Raw genomic sequence first — 19495 nt, 5'->3', positions numbered from 1 at the left:
ATTTTACAGAACCCTATTTGTTTCGCCCCAGTACATTTCTGTAAGGATGACAGTGAAATCTTCTATCCCCGCAGGACATGATGGCTTATCCACTAGACCACATGGCTTTGCAAAAGGAGTAATACCATTTCTTCTTCTTCCTACTACAGTTGGTACGTGATAATGCAGATCTTCGTTGTGAGCTTCCTAAGCTGGAAAAACGACTTCGAGCTACAGCAGAGAGAGTTAAGACTCTGGAGAGTGCACTGAAGGAAGCCAAGGAGAATGCCATGCGGGACCGCAAACGCTACCAGCAGGAGGTAGATCGCATTAAAGAGGCTGTAAGAGCCAAGAACATGGCAAGGAGAGCACACTCTGCTCAGATTGGTAAGGACATAAAGCAAACAAGGTATTGGGTTGTTCACAGACTTTGTGTACATTTTAAAAGTGCTGTGATAGTAGAAGGCATCCAGGGCAAACTATTGATTCCCAGCTATGTTTTGCCAGTGCACCCTTCCTTACAGGAAGGACACTTCCATGGGCGGCAGGTAATGAAGGCTGGGGAAGGCTAAGCCTCTCCAAACCTCCGCTAATGCTGGGGCCAGGGCATGGCGGGGCTCAGAGTTCCTCCAAGTGGCCCAGGCTAGGGGCTCCTTCGGACTGCTCTGGGTGGCCAGGACTCGGGGCTCCTCTGGACTGCTCTGGGCACCAGAGGGTTGGCCAGGAGGCTCAGGTTGCTCTGGGCGCCAGCTGGGAGGTTTGGGGATGGGTGGAGTGGGAGTGGAGCTTCTGGCAGAGTAGGGCGAGGCCTCAGACCGAAGGGCTGAGGCAAGGGGATAGCCTCCCCGAACAGGGTGTGCACACCACACCCATGGCCACTTCAGGGACCTCACTTTTATAGAACATAACCCACCTGAAGGATAAAGATCCTCAGATATTTGTTTACTGATTTAGATAGCTTAATGTGTCTTGTGTACTTCTAATGACCTTTCTTAAGTTGGACTGTCTCTTCCATTCCCCTTGTTGCTCTTCCTCCCTCTTCTGTCCCCTTTCTCATCCTCTCACTTCTGTGCACACTTTATTTTAAAATGCAATTGCTGTGCAGCTTAGGGATGTCTGGTGCTACCAGGGCACTGGACAGACTGCACACACAGCCATGTAGTGTTTAAAGTGGAATTCATTGTGGAACTGTGTTCAAATCGTGTGGTGAAGCACACTGGAAAACCTGAGGGAGGCAGCAGGGAGCACATATACTTAAGTGCTTTCATTCTGCTTCCTCCAGAAAGTCTTCCAAAGATGTCTTCTCATCTCCTCCATAGTAGTGGGAGGAAAGTGGGCATATGCAAGTACCTGGCTGGCCAACCCAAGCAGTGGTCACCATGTACAGTCTTCCCCATTCAGTTTCACTGAGAAGTCCTGTTTCCAGAAGGAGAATGTATGAGGTGGTTGTATAGAGGGATGATCGCTGGCAGAAAGCAAGTGCAAGTGATCACCTTTGCAGCATGTGTCTGTGGGCAGGGTGAGGGAAGTTGTCACTTTCCCCACAGCCAGAATTTGGCCCAAACTATTCTAGATGTCAGGAAATGCCTAGAACAGTTACTTTTATAACAGTAGAGTGATGTGCTAGAGCAGAAAGTGAGGTGCGATTGCTGCTATGAGTGCTAAATTTTGTTTTGATTTTCATGCTACAGCCAAGCCTATCCGTCCTGGCCATTACCCAGCATCTTCTCCAACAGCTGTTCATGCTATCCGAGGAGGAGGAGGAATGTCAAACTCCAGTTACTACCAGAACATGAAATAAACAGTGAGTGAGTGACTTTTAAATCTGTTGCTGTTCAACATTCACTCTTTTTATATCCCATTCTTGTTCTTAGAAAACCCGTGAAGGCTTTTTTCTGGTGGCTTATCTGGAATCTATTTTTCTGGTGGCTTAGTTATGAAGAACAATAATAACCATTGTAGGGAGAAGGAATGCACTGTCAGAACACTTTGCAAGCTGCTGGTTTAGATTATCTGTCTTTTTTCATTATATCCAGACCTGAAGAAGAAGAGCTCTGTGTAGCTCAAAAGCTTGTCTCTCTCACCAAGAGAATTTGGTCCAATAAAATATATTACCTCCCCCGCCTCGTCTCTCTGGGAACAACACAGCTACAACACTGTGCAAGCATCCTTCTTATTGTGGATGCTTTTTATGTAAACTGAACAGTTATTACAAATATAGGCTGAAATATGGAATGTACAAAAGTAAAACCTATGTTATATGGAGAAGATTCCCCATGTACAGTGGCTGCCCTTGCAAACTTTCCATTTTTTGCTTTGGATAACATAATGTGCCCTCATTGTTTGCAGTATTCCCAATATTTAGGGTAGAGAATACCCAGGGTATCCAGGGGTAATGTTATGTAGCTGAAAAGTTTAAGAGCAACTGTTTTGTGTGTGCGTGAACGCATGGAGAAATGGGCTGTTCAGTGATTCTGGATGCTTGGGTGATGAAGATGTCTATTGGACCCCATTCAGAATGTGAACTTTCAGAAGCAAATCTCATGCCATAAAGGTGAGAGACCACTTGAGAGATGGAGCCATCTGATAGGTCATTCCTGTAGCAATAGAGGCCTAGCTTAAAACATGTACAGTGAATGCTGCTTATGGAAAGTGGCATGCCAAAGGGGAACAAAAAGCAGCAATTTGGAAACTTTGTAGGATTTACAAAAACTGGTGTTGTATAAAAACGCTGATGAAAAGTGTTCTGTTCCTGATGCAAAATGAAGGAAGGTGAAATTAGGCAATTGTTCTTTAATTAGTTTTGGCTTTATCCTGTACTGAATTAAGGTGACTGTAATTCCAGACAGCAGGGCAAGTTTCAGAGAGAACCATCCTTTGTTTTAATCCTCTGCAGCTGTTACACAGCAATGTTCAATTTCTTGCACTACATTCTACCAAACTCAATAACGTGAACAGCTAGAGCACTGGTAGTTGTAGTAATCAGAAGGGAGAACAATATGTCAGTGGGCTGATGCCTCAGCCACACTGCCATTTAGCCGGAGGAAGGGAATCGGTGTTGGCCAACATGTTGAAATTAGCTCTGTCTTTTTACTAGGAAAGTTAAAGGGGAGTTGGGTTATGTATATTAGAACTGGGTGGGAAACAATTTTCTAGTCCTGCAAAAATGTTGGAGATTTAAAAAAATGTTCCCATGTCAAATTGGGATGCAAAGTCAAAATTGCAAATTTTCACAAACCAAAAATCCAAAAAATAATAGGTTTGGGTCAATCAAAACATTGTGTTTTGATAATTTTTAAATGTTTTATATTTATTTTGACCATTTTTTACTGTAATTAACAGATGTTTTGAACCAGGAAACCAGAATTTTTGTTTTGAAAATGTCAAATTGAAACATTTTGATAACTTCAAAATCTGTAAGTTGAAAATTTTTCATCAAAACCTACCCTTTCCTGTGAAAAAAGTTGTTTTGATGAATTGGCATTTTCTGATGGAAAAAATGTTGTTTAGAAAAAAATTCTGCCCAGCTCTAGTTCATGTATTGTGATTTTCATTGATATTTGATGGTGGTGAAGATCTTACTGCATTGTAAACAAAGATGTGAATGGCAAAGCTGGCTTTGGGGAAAGCTTTTTTTCCCCCTAGGATCATACAATACAAGCAACATTCAGGATATACAATAGAGGCAATTACACTACAGCAAGCATCACTACAGTTTTAATACACTATCTGCAAAATCAGTACATCTTTCATGTGTTGTTCCCTCCTTCTCTATCTCATTGTGATTTGTGTGTGTGTTTTGAAGGCATCACTGTTTATCTGCACAGATTTATTTATAAAACATGCACATTTTGATTAAGAAACTAGAACAATACAAAATCAACATGACACATGTCCAGTGGATTAAAATCTGGCTAACTGATAGGTCTCCATGTTATAGTAAATGAGAAATTATCATTGAGTGTTTCTAGATGCAGTGTCCAACCTCAGAGATTGGTTGTCCTTATGCTACCTAACATAAAATCATTGCTGATCAAGTTTGCAGATGACCCAAATATTGGGGAAGTGGTGAATAATGAAGAGGACAGGTCACTGATACAGAGCAATCTGAAGTGCTTGGGAAATTGGGTGCAAGCAAATGTTTTGTGTTTCAGTAAGGTCAAATGTAAAATCATGCATCTAAGAACAAAGTGTATAGGCTGTACTTACAGAATGGGGGACTCTCTCATGTTATATCACTGACTGAAAAAGAGTTTGGGGTCATGGTGGATAATCAGCTAACATGAGCTCACAATGTGATGCTATGGCCAAAAGGGCTGCTAATAATTATATTAATAATATCCAGCTCTTGTATAGCATTTTTCATTAGTAGATCTCAAAGTGCTTCACAAAAGGAGGTCAGTTTCATTATCCCCAGTTTACAGAAGGAGAAACTGACACAAGGAGGTGAAGTAACTTGCCCAAGGTGTGTCAGCAGCCAGAGGCAGAGCCAGGAACAGAACCCAAGTCCTGGTCCAGTGCTCTATCCACTGAGAGACACTGTCTGCTCCCCAGTGCAATCCTTGGGTGTACAAAGAGGGAAATACTGAGCAGGCACTGGAAGGTTATGTTACCTCTGCATTTGTCATTATTGGTGATGGCTATTGGATCACAGTGCCCATTTCTAGTGTCCACAATTCAAGAAAGATGTTGAAAAATTGGAGAGGGCTCAGAGAAGAGCCATAAGAATTATTAAAGGCTTGGAAAACCTGCCTTTATAGTAGATTCAAAAGACTCAATCTGTTTAGCTTAACCTTTTCTAGGATAGGCTAAATAGATTAAGGCATGATTTGATCAGTGTCTTACGAATCCCTGTATGGGGAACAGAAATTTGGTAATAGTGGCCTTTTCCTTCTAGCGGACAAAAATATACCACGATTCCATGGCTGGAAGTTGAAGCTGGATAAATTCAGACTGGAAATGTGGCACAGATTTTTATCAGTGAGGATAATTAACTATTGGAACAACTAATTAAGGGCCGTGGTGGATTCTCCATCACTGGAAATATTTAAATCAAGACTGGATGTATTTCTAAAAGATCTGCTCTAGTTTGACGTTAGCTATTGGATGTGAAGCAGGTATTAATTCAGGGAAGTCCTATGGCTTGTGTTATGCAGGAGATCAGAGTAGGTGATCACAGTGGTCCCCTTCTGACCATAAAATGGATGCATCTGTGAAGCCTAATCCTTTAATCAGTTTGCTGGATTTAAATGTTTCCTCTCGTCTCTGTTTTCTCAGCTTTGCCTAAGCATCGCCTCCATGTACAGCTTTGATATGTTCCTGTGGCTTTTTCCTCATCTAGGAATTTTTCTCTGTATATTTAGATTGTGGCTAAATATCCCAACTCTGATATAGTTTATAGTTTGTTCATACATTCTTTATTGATTTACATTAGCTCCTTGAATGTGAAGCTAGTTAAAAATATTTGCCAAGCAGTGAGAACCATGAATGTTCTTCAGTATTTGTGCACCAGGTGGAGCCAGTTTGACACTCCTGACAATGTTTTTTTTAAAGGAATTGCTCATGAAGGAAGGAAATGTGGTTGGTTGGAGGCCCCCCCCCCCCACACTCCCTTTTTGTGTGCATGGCTGCTTCACAAATTTGTTTCCTATAAAGGCTGGAAATTCCTAGCCATCTGATTATCCTGCTTTCTCAGCAGATTCATCATCTCTAGTAAATGTGGCCAGGATTACCACTGGAACAGTGTGCTGACATCACATGGTTAACTCCATGCTGATGTTCATGTTAATACCTAAGTTTTATGTAAACATATTGTTGGCTTTTTTATATTTTCTACATTTTCCTGGCAGATTTCAATTGAAAAACTATTAGTTAACAGTCACGAGGATTTCAAACGAGCAAAGCGGCTTCTACTGGGAGGACCAGCAATGTACGGTATCCTCTCTCGTGCATTATTTACTTTGTAACTCTTTGTCCCCTAAAAGTGCTTTATTTCTTCAATATTTTAAAATTCTAATTATTATTTTAGGCAGTTAGTAGCTTTACTTAGCTGTACAGTTCCATCGCACTGACTAAAATGACTTGGACTCTAGCCAGGTGCCTGTCAATTGTGAAAGAGACTGGGGGATGGTTACGTTCTTTCCAGTGATTTTGACTTTTCCCCCCTCCCTTAAGGATGGCTCTTATTCTGCTATTTTGTGACTCTTCCCTGGTTTCTTTTTTGAAAGTTTGCTGTTTGCTTTAGGCACTAAGCATTCTTGGATACTGTGTGTGTTTTTTGCTGAGAATGTCTCTTGTCATACATGCATGCAAACCATCCGTCTAATCACATTCACGCTATTTAATATCCTGTGTGGGTTGTTTTTGCTGCTTGTGTTTGCCTTGAGCCCTGTTGCTAGAGGCAGCATATTTTTGCTATAGATGAATTGGGCAAGCCTTTACTGGGGTTTTTCGTGTATTAGCTCATACTTAATTGAAGTTTGCTTTTTGGTCTTGCCAGCAACATAACCTAAGAACTTTATTGTATTGTCATCCACACATAATTACAAAGGAAAAGTGTACACTAAGAGGCCTATAAGAAGTTTTACAACAAGAACTATAGTGGGAAAAATAAACTGTATCAGTATATACCGAGTGTGCTTTTAGGAAATCATCTGCACAAAAGTACAATAATAAATGGCAACATCAAATTTGCTACAAAGCAGGTGCAGGAAACCCTCAAACAGAACTGCAGAAGTGGTCATCTTCTCAGAGACGCCCTGTTCACTGCTTCCATGTTCTAGAAGCAGACTGTTGCTGAACACCCTGTATCAACAGACCTTGGAACTAAATCTGGCTAAAACTGGAAATTTCCTGCAAACCAAATTGATTCCGAATTTTTTTAATTTCCGACACACTGATACATGATGTTTATGAAACGAAACATGTCCTCTGGATCAGCAGCTGTGCATGAAATTGAGGTAATTCTTGAAAGTTTGTCTAACCTGAGATGTCTTCACAAAACATTTTGGGTTCATCAAATCAGCATTTTTGACAAAACTGTCATATATACTTTATATTAATTTTTTTTCAAGTTTTTAATCCCACTAGAACAGAAAACCAACACATCTATAAACTGGATTCTGTTTTGGTACTTGCATCATCCATAGAATTTTTATTCAATTTCCAGTTGCAGGACCAAATTCACTCTGTTACATCTATGCAACACACATACCAAAAATGGTATGTGTGTAATATAGGGTAGTTTTTGATATGGGGAATATTTCTTACTGATCACTATGCTGGGCCATAAAAGACATTACTTGAATTTCAGATCCTAGAATATGGTGGTTAACAATTGGTCAACTGAGTAACTTTGATCTGAAAGTCACTGATACAATAAATATGGAACTTCATGTTACTATTTTTAGAGTTGCTACTTCAGAATATAACTATATGCTTTAAAATTTTTTCTTTTAACTCAATTATGTTGCCAAAATCTAGGAGGGCAACTTCATTCTCCAGTCCATTAATATTCCTTGGTCAATTTACTGACTTGTTTACGCTCTGAGATTACATTGGCCCTGCAGCTTAGGGTCAGTACTCTGTAACCAGGCTGAGCAAGTGATTCCTGGCTAGATACAGTAGTCCAAATGCTTTGAGATCTTTGGATGAAAGCCACTGCATAACTCTCAGTATATTATTAAAATGGAATGTCTTGCGCAGATACTCAAACAGATTATTTTCACAGCATAGCTGATAAGTCATCACCATTGCACCCCATCATTTGAATTGTTTTAGAATTCCTGAAATAAAATTGTGCCCTGCTGAACTTCCTTTATAATCTTTTAACAGCAATGAAACAGGAATGTGATTCCTACATGAACTGTTTATTGTCAAGTGGCGTAGCCTACCCTATCTCCAGAATGGAAATTTTATGACATGATGAGGGAAGTTACCTTAATAGCCCATTGATCATTTCACACTAGAGATAAGTCATTTATTACTGTTGGTCTGGTCATTGATGTTAACTTATTAATCACAACATGGCAAAGCGTTTGTCAGTAAGTCAGTGCTATTTTTGCCATTTCTACTAGCTCCAGTGGTGCAGATTTGGATAAGCAGTTCTAAATATAAAAAGCTAGATCTGGACAAAGAAACCAAGTCACTCAATCAAGACTTTGATTGCCCCATCATGGTCCCATTGTGCTAGGAGCTGTACACATCTAGTAAAAAGATGTCTCTAACTCAAGGAACTTAGCATATGACAAGACAGCAGGTGGAGGAAAGAGATGGGGAATGAGGAGAAAAAAGGAACAGGGAAATAATTGGCATAAGTAGCAGTCATAGCAGATCAGCTGCTTAACCATTGCCAAGTGTTTCGTAAGCATCATGTCAGAGGTGTTAGGCCCTGTCCACATTAGAGAAATTTGCAAAATGTGCAAACCTCAAATGTAGATGTGCTGCACTGATATAAAGTGTGTTTTTTTGCTGGTGTGGCTACTCCATTAATTTACTAGATAACTCTTACCAGTGTCATCTTCACTTCACATAAGTGCACTGTGTCTGCATTAGAAGCTGGCCCAGATGTAAGTACATCAATGTAGTTACTCTGGTGCCAGTGTCTAATGGAGACAGAACATCAAGGAATTGTAAATTTCTACTTTGGTTCCACAATTAGCCAGTTCTGAACCAATTCTTATCATTACAAACACAGAGTAGATAAACTAAAGCTGTTCAAAATTTTTTGAATTTCAAAGAAATGTTTTGAATTTACAAATTTTGACTTTTGTGTGGTGGAAGATTTTCGTTTTATTTCTAAAAATCTCTTCCCCCTCGTGCGCGCACACAGTCTCCTCCTGACTAACTGCAAATCACACCCAAATACCAGAATTTGGTTGAGCATTTTAGTTTCTGTGATGCTCAGCCAGGGAATGTAAAGATACATGGCCAAGTTAAAAACTACATTTAAAAGAAAAGTCAACTTTTGTGTTACTAAATGCAACTTAAACTTTTTAAACTGCAAATTTCAAATGACTCATTTATTTTTCACCATTCATCTGGTGAAGAGGAGAAGGGATGGTGTAGGGAGTGAGAAGGAGGTTGTTGAATTTTGCTCGGTTTGGACGTTGCAACCAGAGTAGTCAGTTTTCACTTTCTGCTTTTCATGCTGTCATACAAATGTCTAGGTTGCAAACACTGCAGGGAATGCTCAAACCTAAATGAGTTGTGTTCATGTATTTTTTTTAAGTTATAAAAATAATTTATATTAAGAAAAACAACAGGGATTCCGGTGGCAACTTAAAGACTAACAGATTTATTTGGGCATAAGCTTTCGTGGGTAAAAAACCTCACTTCTTCAGATGCAAGTGAGGTTTTTTTACCCACGAAAGCTTATGCCCAAATAAATCTGTTAGTGCTTGAGGTGCCACCGGACTCCTCGTTTTTTTTGTGGATACAGACTAACACGGCTACCCCCCGATACTTGTATTAATAGCAGCTTTTTTTAAAAAGTGAATAAATAAAACACAAAGTCAGGGCCTGACTGATCCTTGAAGTGTGACTGTAGTAATTCACATTGTTGACTTTGAGCTGGGTGCTGAAGAAGAGAAAAAAAATGCAGCAGTTCTTGTTCTGGGGGCATGCCCACAGCAGTGTGGCGCTATGGCCATTCATGGCTGCTCAGTGGCTTTTGGGGGGCTGTGACATCCAGGCATAGTTTAAAGCATTCCTGATTCTGTTCCCATTATAGCTGGGGCTGGACCTGCCTCCACAGTCCCAGGGAGCAGGGGAGCAGAAAAGTGACACTGAGCAGAGCTCTGGTGCAGCTGAGGATCTGAGCCTTGGAGGGTCAAGTGCGGAAAGCCAAAGCCTTTCACAACTCTCTCTTTCTCACAAACCACCTTTGTTAGAGAGAAGCTTAATGAACACAAAAGCATTCCCCAAGACTTCGTTTGCTACCAGCACTCCAGCAACACTACTCTGAAATGCTGACCTGCAACCTGGAAATCATTATCCAGATAATGATATACAAATAAGCAATCTGGTGTGTTTGGAGCCCATTATCTGTGTGGAAATACCAAACAGACTAGCCAATGATAGGTAGGAAGCTAACAAATGTATTCAGTTCTTCCTTGATGATGTATGAATGTCTTCATGTTTCAGTCTTCAAGGAGACTTGTTCCCTGCTCCTCCCACTCTTATTTGATATTTGCTGAAATTTGCATGACACCTTATTTAGTAAGAGGTGGGGAAATTCAAATGGAAATACTTTTACAATAGAAGTAATGCCACTATGTGGTCTACTGAAATTTATTAAAGCAATATGTGTTGGGATCTGTATAAATGAAATACTGTGTAAACATAGGCCAGTCATGTATATCTGTGCCTTTTCCTAATCCTGAAATCTCTGGTATGTTCCCAGCACCTCCCCATCCTTACGCAAGCTATAACATTATTTAATCAACCAATAAAAAGTATATATTAAAAACTGCTTTGGTTAGTTGGCAAGAATTTACAAGCAGAGTGAGGAGAAGCTGACATACTGTCCCTGCATTTGTTTCAAAGCAAACTTAAAGAACAGAATTCAGTGTTTTGGTATTGAAAACACAAGTAAAAAGAAATGTTGGCTCCATTGACTTTTTAATTGTGTTTTGAATAACGGCATTTATTATTTTTTTTTATTTACTATAACAAACTTACAAGAAAAAGTGAATAAGCAAGACTTTGATCGTCTTCTAATCTCCAATTATTGTTATAACCAGGCATGCAGAAAAGTATTAAATATATTAATTATATATAATGGGAAGCCTGTGACATGATTTAAAATCAAATATTTTTCTTGGAAGCCAATTCTTCCAAGTTGCTGTTTGTGAAATTATTTTAATGTACTTTAAGTAGCTTCCCCTTGTACTTGGCTGTTTTATATACCTTGAACTTTGTTTCCTAAAATTATTTGTTTCCATTATTTGTGGTGGATAAGAACGATGTAGGTTGTACAAGCAGATGAATATCTTGTTGAACCTTTGGATGTGATTTTGTTTGTTTTTCTTTATCCACATCCTGCTGTGGTTACAAACTCAAATACAGATATGTTCCTTACTAAATAATATTTAGACAAATGGGCTTGATAGTAAAGATATTTAGCTACCTAAAACCACCTTTAAATATATCCCATTCTGAAATTTTACATCTCTATTGTTATATCCATATACCTAGCAATAGAGGGAAAGCCCTATTAAAAGGTTGAGGGTGAAAGGAGGAAAAAAATAATTAAGTACTCTATGATTGTAAATAGTACAATGGGACATATTTAAATAAGGACACCCTATTACATTTTAGATGGAGAAGAATGATTTTCACCATGGTTATTAATATCTTTATGTATTGTGCCAATTTTGTACTAGGGGCTTTAAAAATAATAAGAAAAAATTCCCTTCCCTCATAGCTTACTGTCTAAGGCCCCATCCTGCAAACGCTTAGATGCATGTTTAACTTTAAGCAGATGAGTAACCCCATTTATGATATCTGGACTACTCCCGTGCTTAAAGTTCTTTATGTGAGTACAGGATTGGGCCCAATAAATGTTCCCTTGCTGACCTAAATGTTCACTAACTTTTTTTTTTTCTCTCTTCTCCTCTTTTGACAGGTCAGGCTCCACGTAGCATGTTGAAAGACAGACATTAATTCACTGATATTTTTTTTTCTTCTTCAACCTGTTCTGCGTCCTGTTCATCATGTACTTTCTACAGCCATCTGCAGTGCACTCTTTTCAAATAATTTGAGCTTCATAGAATCTCCATGTGTACAGAAGTGTGTTCAGCTCAGCTGTTCTTTGGAAACATACAATATCTGTAACATATCCATCTAAGTAACAATAGAAGGTCTGCCATTCAAAATATCTTCCATTGACTTCATTTTACTCCTTGGCGCTGGTTAAGTTGGGGCTTCCCTGCTGACACTGATGCTGTTTGAAGTACTCTGTGGCATCAGTAAATCCTGACTTCTGGCATCAAATAGTTAATCATTCATCAACCAAGTGCCATCAAAGGCAGTTGATTGTGTTCTATCATGACTGATTTACTGTATAATATACATATTATTTTATATTTTTAGGGGATGAAAATGTGCTGCTATATTATTAAAATAATTTAAACACATTTTCTGAAGTAAATTTCCCCAAAGAAGCATTTTTAATATCCTGGTAAAATCTTTGGACCTGTATAAAAATATTCTTTACTATCATACCTATTAAAGATCAAACTACGGAATGGAGAGAAATCTGTTAGTATAGCATTACATTTTGAAGTTCAGTGGTCACACAAACTATCTCAACTTCTGATCTGCTTGTAATTCTGCCTATGATGAGTTGAGTATTCCCTGAATTTGATAGCTAGCCATGAGCTTATAAGCATTGTTCATCATGAAATTCTGAAAGTTTTCAAAATGCTGCAGAAATCTTGTTGGGGAAAAAAAGTGAGATGCTTCCCCCTCCCATCATGTTTCTGGCAAGCCCTGATATGTTCATATTGGAATTCAGAAATGAGAGCTAATAGTCTCTTGGGTACCTAGAGAAAATTCTATTGAGTGCTCCTAAGAGAGCATGGGGGTACATACTTCAATTGTGCTGTGCAAAAAGAATTTAGGAAGATGGCACATGTTAATACAGCATTGTGCAAAGGCAAAGAATGTAAATAATAAATTTGTACTGGAACTTGATAATATACAAGTCTGCCTCTGGATAGCTTTAGCTCATTCAACCAATAATGAGACTACTTGCCTTTTTTGGATTCTCTTTTAGTGCCAGATACGAAGTTTCTATCTTCACAGCAGGGAGCACTGGAATCACCATGGAAAAGCTAGGTTAGCAGGCCAAAGTCAAAGCTCTTATGTTGGATACCTACTGCTTTTGTTTCACATGTGCATATCAAACTATGTCTTAAAGCAGTATAGATTTCAAGATGACTAAAGCAAGAATATACCCCTTTAGTCTTGGTTGCTGCTGTTTGTTCTTATTTAACGTTAGGGTTAGTTTTGGGGTTCTGAATGTGTTGTGTGTGTTGGTAGACATATATTTAAAGATATTTAACCTGCTATAGAGAATATCTAAAGATTCTGAATTGACTTCAGACATTTTTTTCCTACAGAAATTATTTAGAAAGCTTTCAATTATAGCACAGTAAGTTGGATTTAATTTATTTTTTTTAAATGTTGCACTATTTTGGGGAGCATTTTGTTAAAAGTATTTAAAGACTGCAAATTTGCATTTAATTTATTTTGTATTTTCCTAGGTTTCATTTATTTTTCTTTAAATTATGTGCATAGGCACCATCAGGAAAATGAACTGTGAACTTGTCATATGCGATTTCCAGTAATGGGACTATTTCAAAGTTACCCTGTTCTATCTTGATAGCTGTGTGTAGCTAAAATTTGTATATTTAACAAAGTATCAACTCTCTTCTTTTGTTTCTAAAACCATTGTCTGAGTGGAATGCCAACTATGAATTATTATCAAACATTCTGTATTTTTTCTTTATACACTGATGTCATATAACTGGACTACTGTAGAGTATGTTTTTCCTGTATCATTGATTTGAAATCTGTCACACAGCTATATTTAAAAATTGCTTCTAGCTTAAAACAAAGCCCAGGTTCCACATCAGAACAAAAAGCAAAATCATCCTATTATGCATAACAGTTTAGATAGATAGTTATCTTCAGTTTCATTGATAAGTTAGCTCTGATGTCTCTTAGATAATCATGCTAGTGCTGATCAGCCAGTCAGTCCATCTTGCTTAGATCACTTAAGCGCCTCAGAGTTAACTTTTAGATAACTTTATCACTGAAATGCTGAAGAGGTATATTATACTGTAATCCTCAAAATGGAGGACTGAAAATTTATATAATTTGAACTCATGAATGTGTTGCTATAATTTATGCTGCTGCTAGTATCTTCCATTCTTAAGACTGTTTTAGGTAAGGGTTTAATTTCATTCAACATTTTTGTACTACTTTTTACAGTATCTTATATATTTTATACCACAAATGGAAACCACACCTCTGCTACTAGAGTTCAAAAGTCTGTATTTTGCTATTTCACTTAATGCTGTTGTGCTTCCTTTTTCTTTCCTTTTTGAATGTCATATTTCATATTTATTCTAAATGTTTGCTTGCAAGGAAACGATTTAAATAATTTAGATTAAATTTCATATGTAAAACTTTACACAGAACAAGTTTTACTAAGATAATGGAGATGCTTTCATGGATTGACTTGCAATATGGAACTAAAGTGCACATTTTTCATTTTGCTACTAATTAAGAGCATGTTCCTGCTCAGTTGTATTTTTTACTAATGAGTTCTATTATCTTGTGTTTTATCCTCAAATTCATCTTTTATTTATTGAAATGTGTTTTTGGTTTTGCTGAAAGTAAGGATCCTGGCTGATATGTGCAACCAAGTGTGTATGTCACCAAACAAGGGTGAGAATAGATTATCCTGAATGTATTGGAAACTTTTAAAAATAGATTCTTAACTGTGTTAATGTCTGTCTACAACAGACTTCGGAGTGACTTTTTTAAACTTAAATTTATGAAGAACCAGGAATTAACATACCTTTGCAGTTCTCAGGTAGATTTGTAACTGTAGAATATGTGAAATAGAGTGCAATCCTCATCAGTTCACTAAATATGAACAAATCTCTAACTAAACCAAATCAGTCTTTGGATTCCATATATCTGAAAGGAATAAGTATTTGAGGATTGTGGCTTCATACAATAGCGTGAATGTAATTTTCCTTGGGGGGGGCGGGGACAGCAAGGATGGGACAATAACTTTTTATAATATAAAGTAGATACCCATGACAAGAAAGGGAATCATTAAATCATACTAGCAGGATAATCTTAATTGACCTTTGCTGTGATATTTTTGCTTTAAGGACTTTATGAACTGAAAAACACACAAATATCTGCTAAACAAACACAGAAACAACACTTCAGAGTCTGTCTTAAACAACTTTGTCCGTCAATTTGAAATACTTGTCATTTCAGGAGGACTATGGGGACTGAGGCATTCTGTAGAATTATACGTGTCTAGTTTGTAAAGTGTGTAATGTGTACTGCAGATGTGTATTTTCTGGGCTCTGTGTATCTGTACAGTAGTGTTCATTTTAGGAAAAATTAAACTGTGGACACGTTTTGGTGGTAACAAGGGGAATAAATTGCCACTACAGCAAATGATGCTGTAATGTATTAAACTCTTAACAGCAGATCTGAACCCCTCTCCCCCTTCCATGGGTAAATCTTTTAATCTTGGTTCTAAAATACTATCTATTAAAGATGTATGGATACACTGGCAGACTGCATGATGTATCATTTAAAAACTGTTGAAGTGGAAAATAAAATTGAATTAAACTTTCTTGTATGCTGTGTTTGTGGCATGTATTAACAACGTCTATGGTGCCAACATGTCTTTTTGGCTTTTTTCACCAAGAAATCTCAGCTCCTGGCATTATGGAAGTTAATTATTTCTGTGGCAAGCTGTATAAATGTACTGGAGCACTTGAAAAATGTCTGCATTTTAATCCTCCCCTAAAGGTGTGAAGTAGTCAGAGTTTTTCATTGTGGTCTAGGGGAGCATATGCGGGAGTGGGGACTCTATCCCCCTTTTACAACTGCTTCTTCCTTTCCAGCTCCCCACCCAAATCTTCCATCCACCCATGCTTTGCTGGCTGGCATATGTGAGGGAGAGATGGCAGGGCATAATCCTGCTCTCATTCTATCCCCTTTAGGGAGCTTAATCATAGTGACACTGTCTGCTTTCTGTGTTCCAGTTATAGCAAGTCTCTACACATACAGTGCAATGGGGGAAGGCTCTTGCATCCTTACTACTTCCCCTTCTGAGCTATCTAATGTTTGGTTTTGCTAAATTTGTGTTTAAATGATGCACTAAAACCTTTATTTGAGAATTAAACTGCGAGGGAGTTTAGGCTTGATATAAACGTTGATTATTTCTCTGGATACCCATAGGCACCCAAAAAAAAATCATCATAATCCATGTCCGCAAGTCTCAGAGCCTAGATCAACTGATGTGTTCAAAGAGCTCACACAAACAAGCTAAAAATAGCAGTGTAGACAGTTGTGCTCGGAGATTCACTGCTGCAGGTCTTTTTTTTCCCTGTATAAACGTACCCTCTATTGAAAAAGTGCATGAGCTGACATTCATCATCACATGCATCTTCACCATATGTTCCATTCCGTTGCTTCACTTGGGATCCATACCAACATTTAAACACTCAAAATAGCATTCATGGGCAGGGGGCTCTTCTGTCAACAATAGGCAGCTCCGTGTTCATGATGGATCCTCAATGCCAGATGAAGGCCTCTTACTTCACAGTAGGCATTGCAAATTTCAGCTGTTGGCCTTGTGATTGCTGACTACTATGCCACTGACCAGCTAAAGTATATGTACATAATCCTGTTACTGGATAGACTATTTTCCAGTCTGTTTCTCTGCTGATCACTGTTGTGGGAATGGAGGTTATTCTGCCATTAAATCTGGGAGTTAACCATTATTTTGATACTTAAATTTAAACACTTTTTCTTATTAGTTTTCAGTGTATGGTGAATAATTTCTGTGTGACTCAGAAGCCATGTATACAGAACAAACAGCTTCAACTTCAGCAGCATGAGGGTTTCCCCATTTTAGGGAGTTAGAGTACATCAGGAAACTCAATCCTGGGCATTTTTTTCCCAGCCTTGCAAGCAAAGGCAGATACTAGGAGGGGAGGAAATATATTTTCCCGTGAGGTACAAAAAACCAAACATCCCTCCCCCCCAAAGTCCCCCACAGATAAACTTGTGCCTGGAGGACAAGTTCAATAACAGAGCAAAAGGCTTGCGGGAATATCCCAACAGTTTTCTGTTCAGAGAGTTGGATTGCATCAGTTAATTACCTTCTCTCTCTCCACTTCCTTTTCAAAATTCAGTTTGCCAAACTACAATAAGGAGCAAAAGATAAGATTTTTGTATCTCTGGAAGAGGTTAGTTCAACTATTAAAATATTAATTCCACGTAAAACTACCAATTTAGATGAGAGTGTATTCTTGACAAGATGCTGGGAATGCTATAATACATTTATCTTCTAACCATGCCAAACTTGGGTGCTTACATTGAAGGCCAATATCATTTTTAAATGGGAACTGTAAAATATTTAACTTATCAGTCTTGCAAAGAGCAGTTCCCGAAACAGAAACATTACTAGACAATTGAGTCCTTAATGTCAAAAAAGTGTTGTCTGTAAAGTTCAGTGATGAAAGTTTGGTGATCAACAGGGACATTGGTGGGTTAAATGTGCACTCCCACTGCCCAAGCTGGATCTCTTACGGCTTCACTCACCTGGGCAGTCAAGACAGCTTCTTTCATGAGCACTATATTTACTTTAAAATACTGGCTCCAATTTACATTTATTATTTCATTCCCTCCTAAAGTCAGTGCAGATTCCCACCTAACTGAACAAATATTGAAGTTCATGGAGCTTGGTATACAATACATTTATGTTGTAAGTCACTTTTGTAATGTGCCACGCATCTAGTTTGAGACTAATTTCCCCATTTAATAAAAATAACCAATTGTTCTACTATATATTTACTTCACTAATCTATCTTATGCGTTAGCGAAAAAAAGTTTAATTTTTTGTTGCAAGACTCCATTCTTTTTTCACTCAAATTCTGTGACTGAAAGCGGATCAGGCTAATAAAATGAATTGTCTTTCTATATATTTTCTCAACTACAGTTTGTAGAATTAATTGGAAATGTGTCTTAAGCCTTCATCCAGCAAATTTTTCTGCATTGTCAGAAGCTTCCCTCCCCCCACCCGCCACTCACCAGGATTCCAAGTAGACACATTTGGGAAAGTTTATGGAATTAGGAACTTTAAACTGGGGAGGAGGTAGATTAAGTGTGTTCACGCCACTGTTTTGTTTTTAGGTGGGTTTGGCAGGGGTGTCCAGCTCAAATTAAATTAATGATACTTGGTCAGTAAAGCAAGATAACTCACCAAATAAGTTCAAGATTTACATTCAGGTTTAGGAGTAATGAAGTAATTACTAGCTGATGTGCAGCCCTGAAATTGTGATGCAGATTAAAGTTAATACATAGCCCAATTCAACCCCTACTGTTCGATTCACAGTGGATAGGTGAGTTGGTTTTGGTTTTAGTTACAAGAAGCCAAATGCCAGAAATACTCTGAATTTTTATTTAAAATAAAAAAGTATAGCCTATATGGTTGTGAAGATAATCTTAAAGATGTGAACTAAGTGCATAGGTGCTGGGGGTGATGGTGACTCCCTGGCTGGATGTGGTTTCCATTATATGCATGGTTTACAGTTTGGTTCAATGGCTCTCAGCACCGCTGACTTAAGTGTCAACCAATGGTGTGTTTTTTGCCTGAATCTTTGGACAGCCTAAAATATAATTCAGAGCAGTGTAAATTGTCCCTTCTCTATTGCAATGAGCTGTTGATTCTGAAGCCTAAGAATGACACAAATCGGTTAACAGTACTTTAATCAGCAATGAAAGAGTTATGATGGATACTCACCCTAGACTGTACCCTAACAGTCTGTTGCAGAAAGTAGTTGTATCCTTGCCTCAGCCTCCCCTAATGGTCTTTCAGTTAGTCCAGTGAGGCTTTTAGGGGTCTAGTTTCTTTAACAAAAGGCCACAACCTGGTACAAGAGGAAGCCTTCACAGAAGGATCATAACTAAGGCTAACCAATTTTTTCACAGAGGTTGTGGAAGTCATGGAATCCTTGAAGTCCAGCAACCTCTGTGAATTCATCCCAGTCAGCCAGGAGCTTCAGGGTCCAACTGCGGAGGCAGTGGGGGATGACACAGGACTCCACAGCTCCTTGTGGCCGTGGGTGCTGGGGATCCCTGGAGTTCCCAGCTGCTGTGGGCGGTGGGGGACCCTCCACAGCTCCTGTTGGACATGGGTGGTGGGGGGCTCCCCTGGAGCTCCAAGCCCCCCACAGGCAGTGGGGATCCCCAGAGCTCAGAGTGGGCCCCAGAGCTGCCCAACCTTTGCAGGCAGTGTGGACACCCTGGCCCCAGGCTTCCCTCAATTTTTGTTTGACAGTTACCTGTCAGTGACTTTTGCTAAAAATATCCATGACAAAATCTTACCCTAACATTGAATCTACTTCCTAGTTATGACTAAGGCTTTCAGTCCCACTTGCTTTCCTCTGTCTCCTCCAGCCAGGCGCTTTACCTTTTCTTGAGTCGGGCTTCTTGTCACCACCTAGGGAAGCATCCCCCCACAGAACTCAGGGCCCCTGCAGAGGCCAAACCACTGCAACTCTTCTCTGGCATCGCATGTAGTTCCACCACAATCTGGACTACCTACTGCTGTCTGGGTCCAGGTGTCCCTTGGGCCTTGGCACAGTCCTAGCTCTCCCCTTTCAGAACCTCTTCCCTCCAGAACAGTGGCTCTCAACAGGGGCTGTGCAGCCTGCTGGGGGTTTGTGAATCTTTTCAGGGGGGGCAT

General features: G+C 38.9%; 1 protein-coding gene across 5 annotated transcripts in view; it reads left to right on the top strand.

Annotated features, from left to right (window-relative positions):
* The window catches only part of KIF5C (kinesin family member 5C), a 124760-nt gene extending 109417 nt beyond the window's left edge, over window positions 1–15343 (top strand). For 2 of the 5 annotated variants that reach the window (XM_039495075.1, XM_039495079.1), the window contains 3 exons: window positions 150–366; window positions 1671–1787; window positions 11606–15343. In XM_039495075.1, coding sequence (XP_039351009.1) covers window positions 150–366; window positions 1671–1780 — 327 coding nt within the window. In that variant the 3' untranslated portion in view covers window positions 1781–1787; window positions 11606–15343. The remainder of the gene's footprint in view (window positions 1–149; window positions 367–1670; window positions 1788–11605) is intronic. The other 3 variants (XR_005586250.1, XM_039495078.1, XM_039495076.1) reach the window with 3 other exon arrangements.
* The last annotated feature ends 4152 nt before the right edge of the window (window positions 15344–19495 follow it).

This window comes from Mauremys reevesii, linkage group 11, assembly GCF_016161935.1.
Source record: "Mauremys reevesii isolate NIE-2019 linkage group 11, ASM1616193v1, whole genome shotgun sequence".
Taxonomy (NCBI): domain Eukaryota; kingdom Metazoa; phylum Chordata; order Testudines; family Geoemydidae; genus Mauremys; species Mauremys reevesii.
This window is presented reverse-complemented; position numbering and strand designations above follow the sequence as displayed.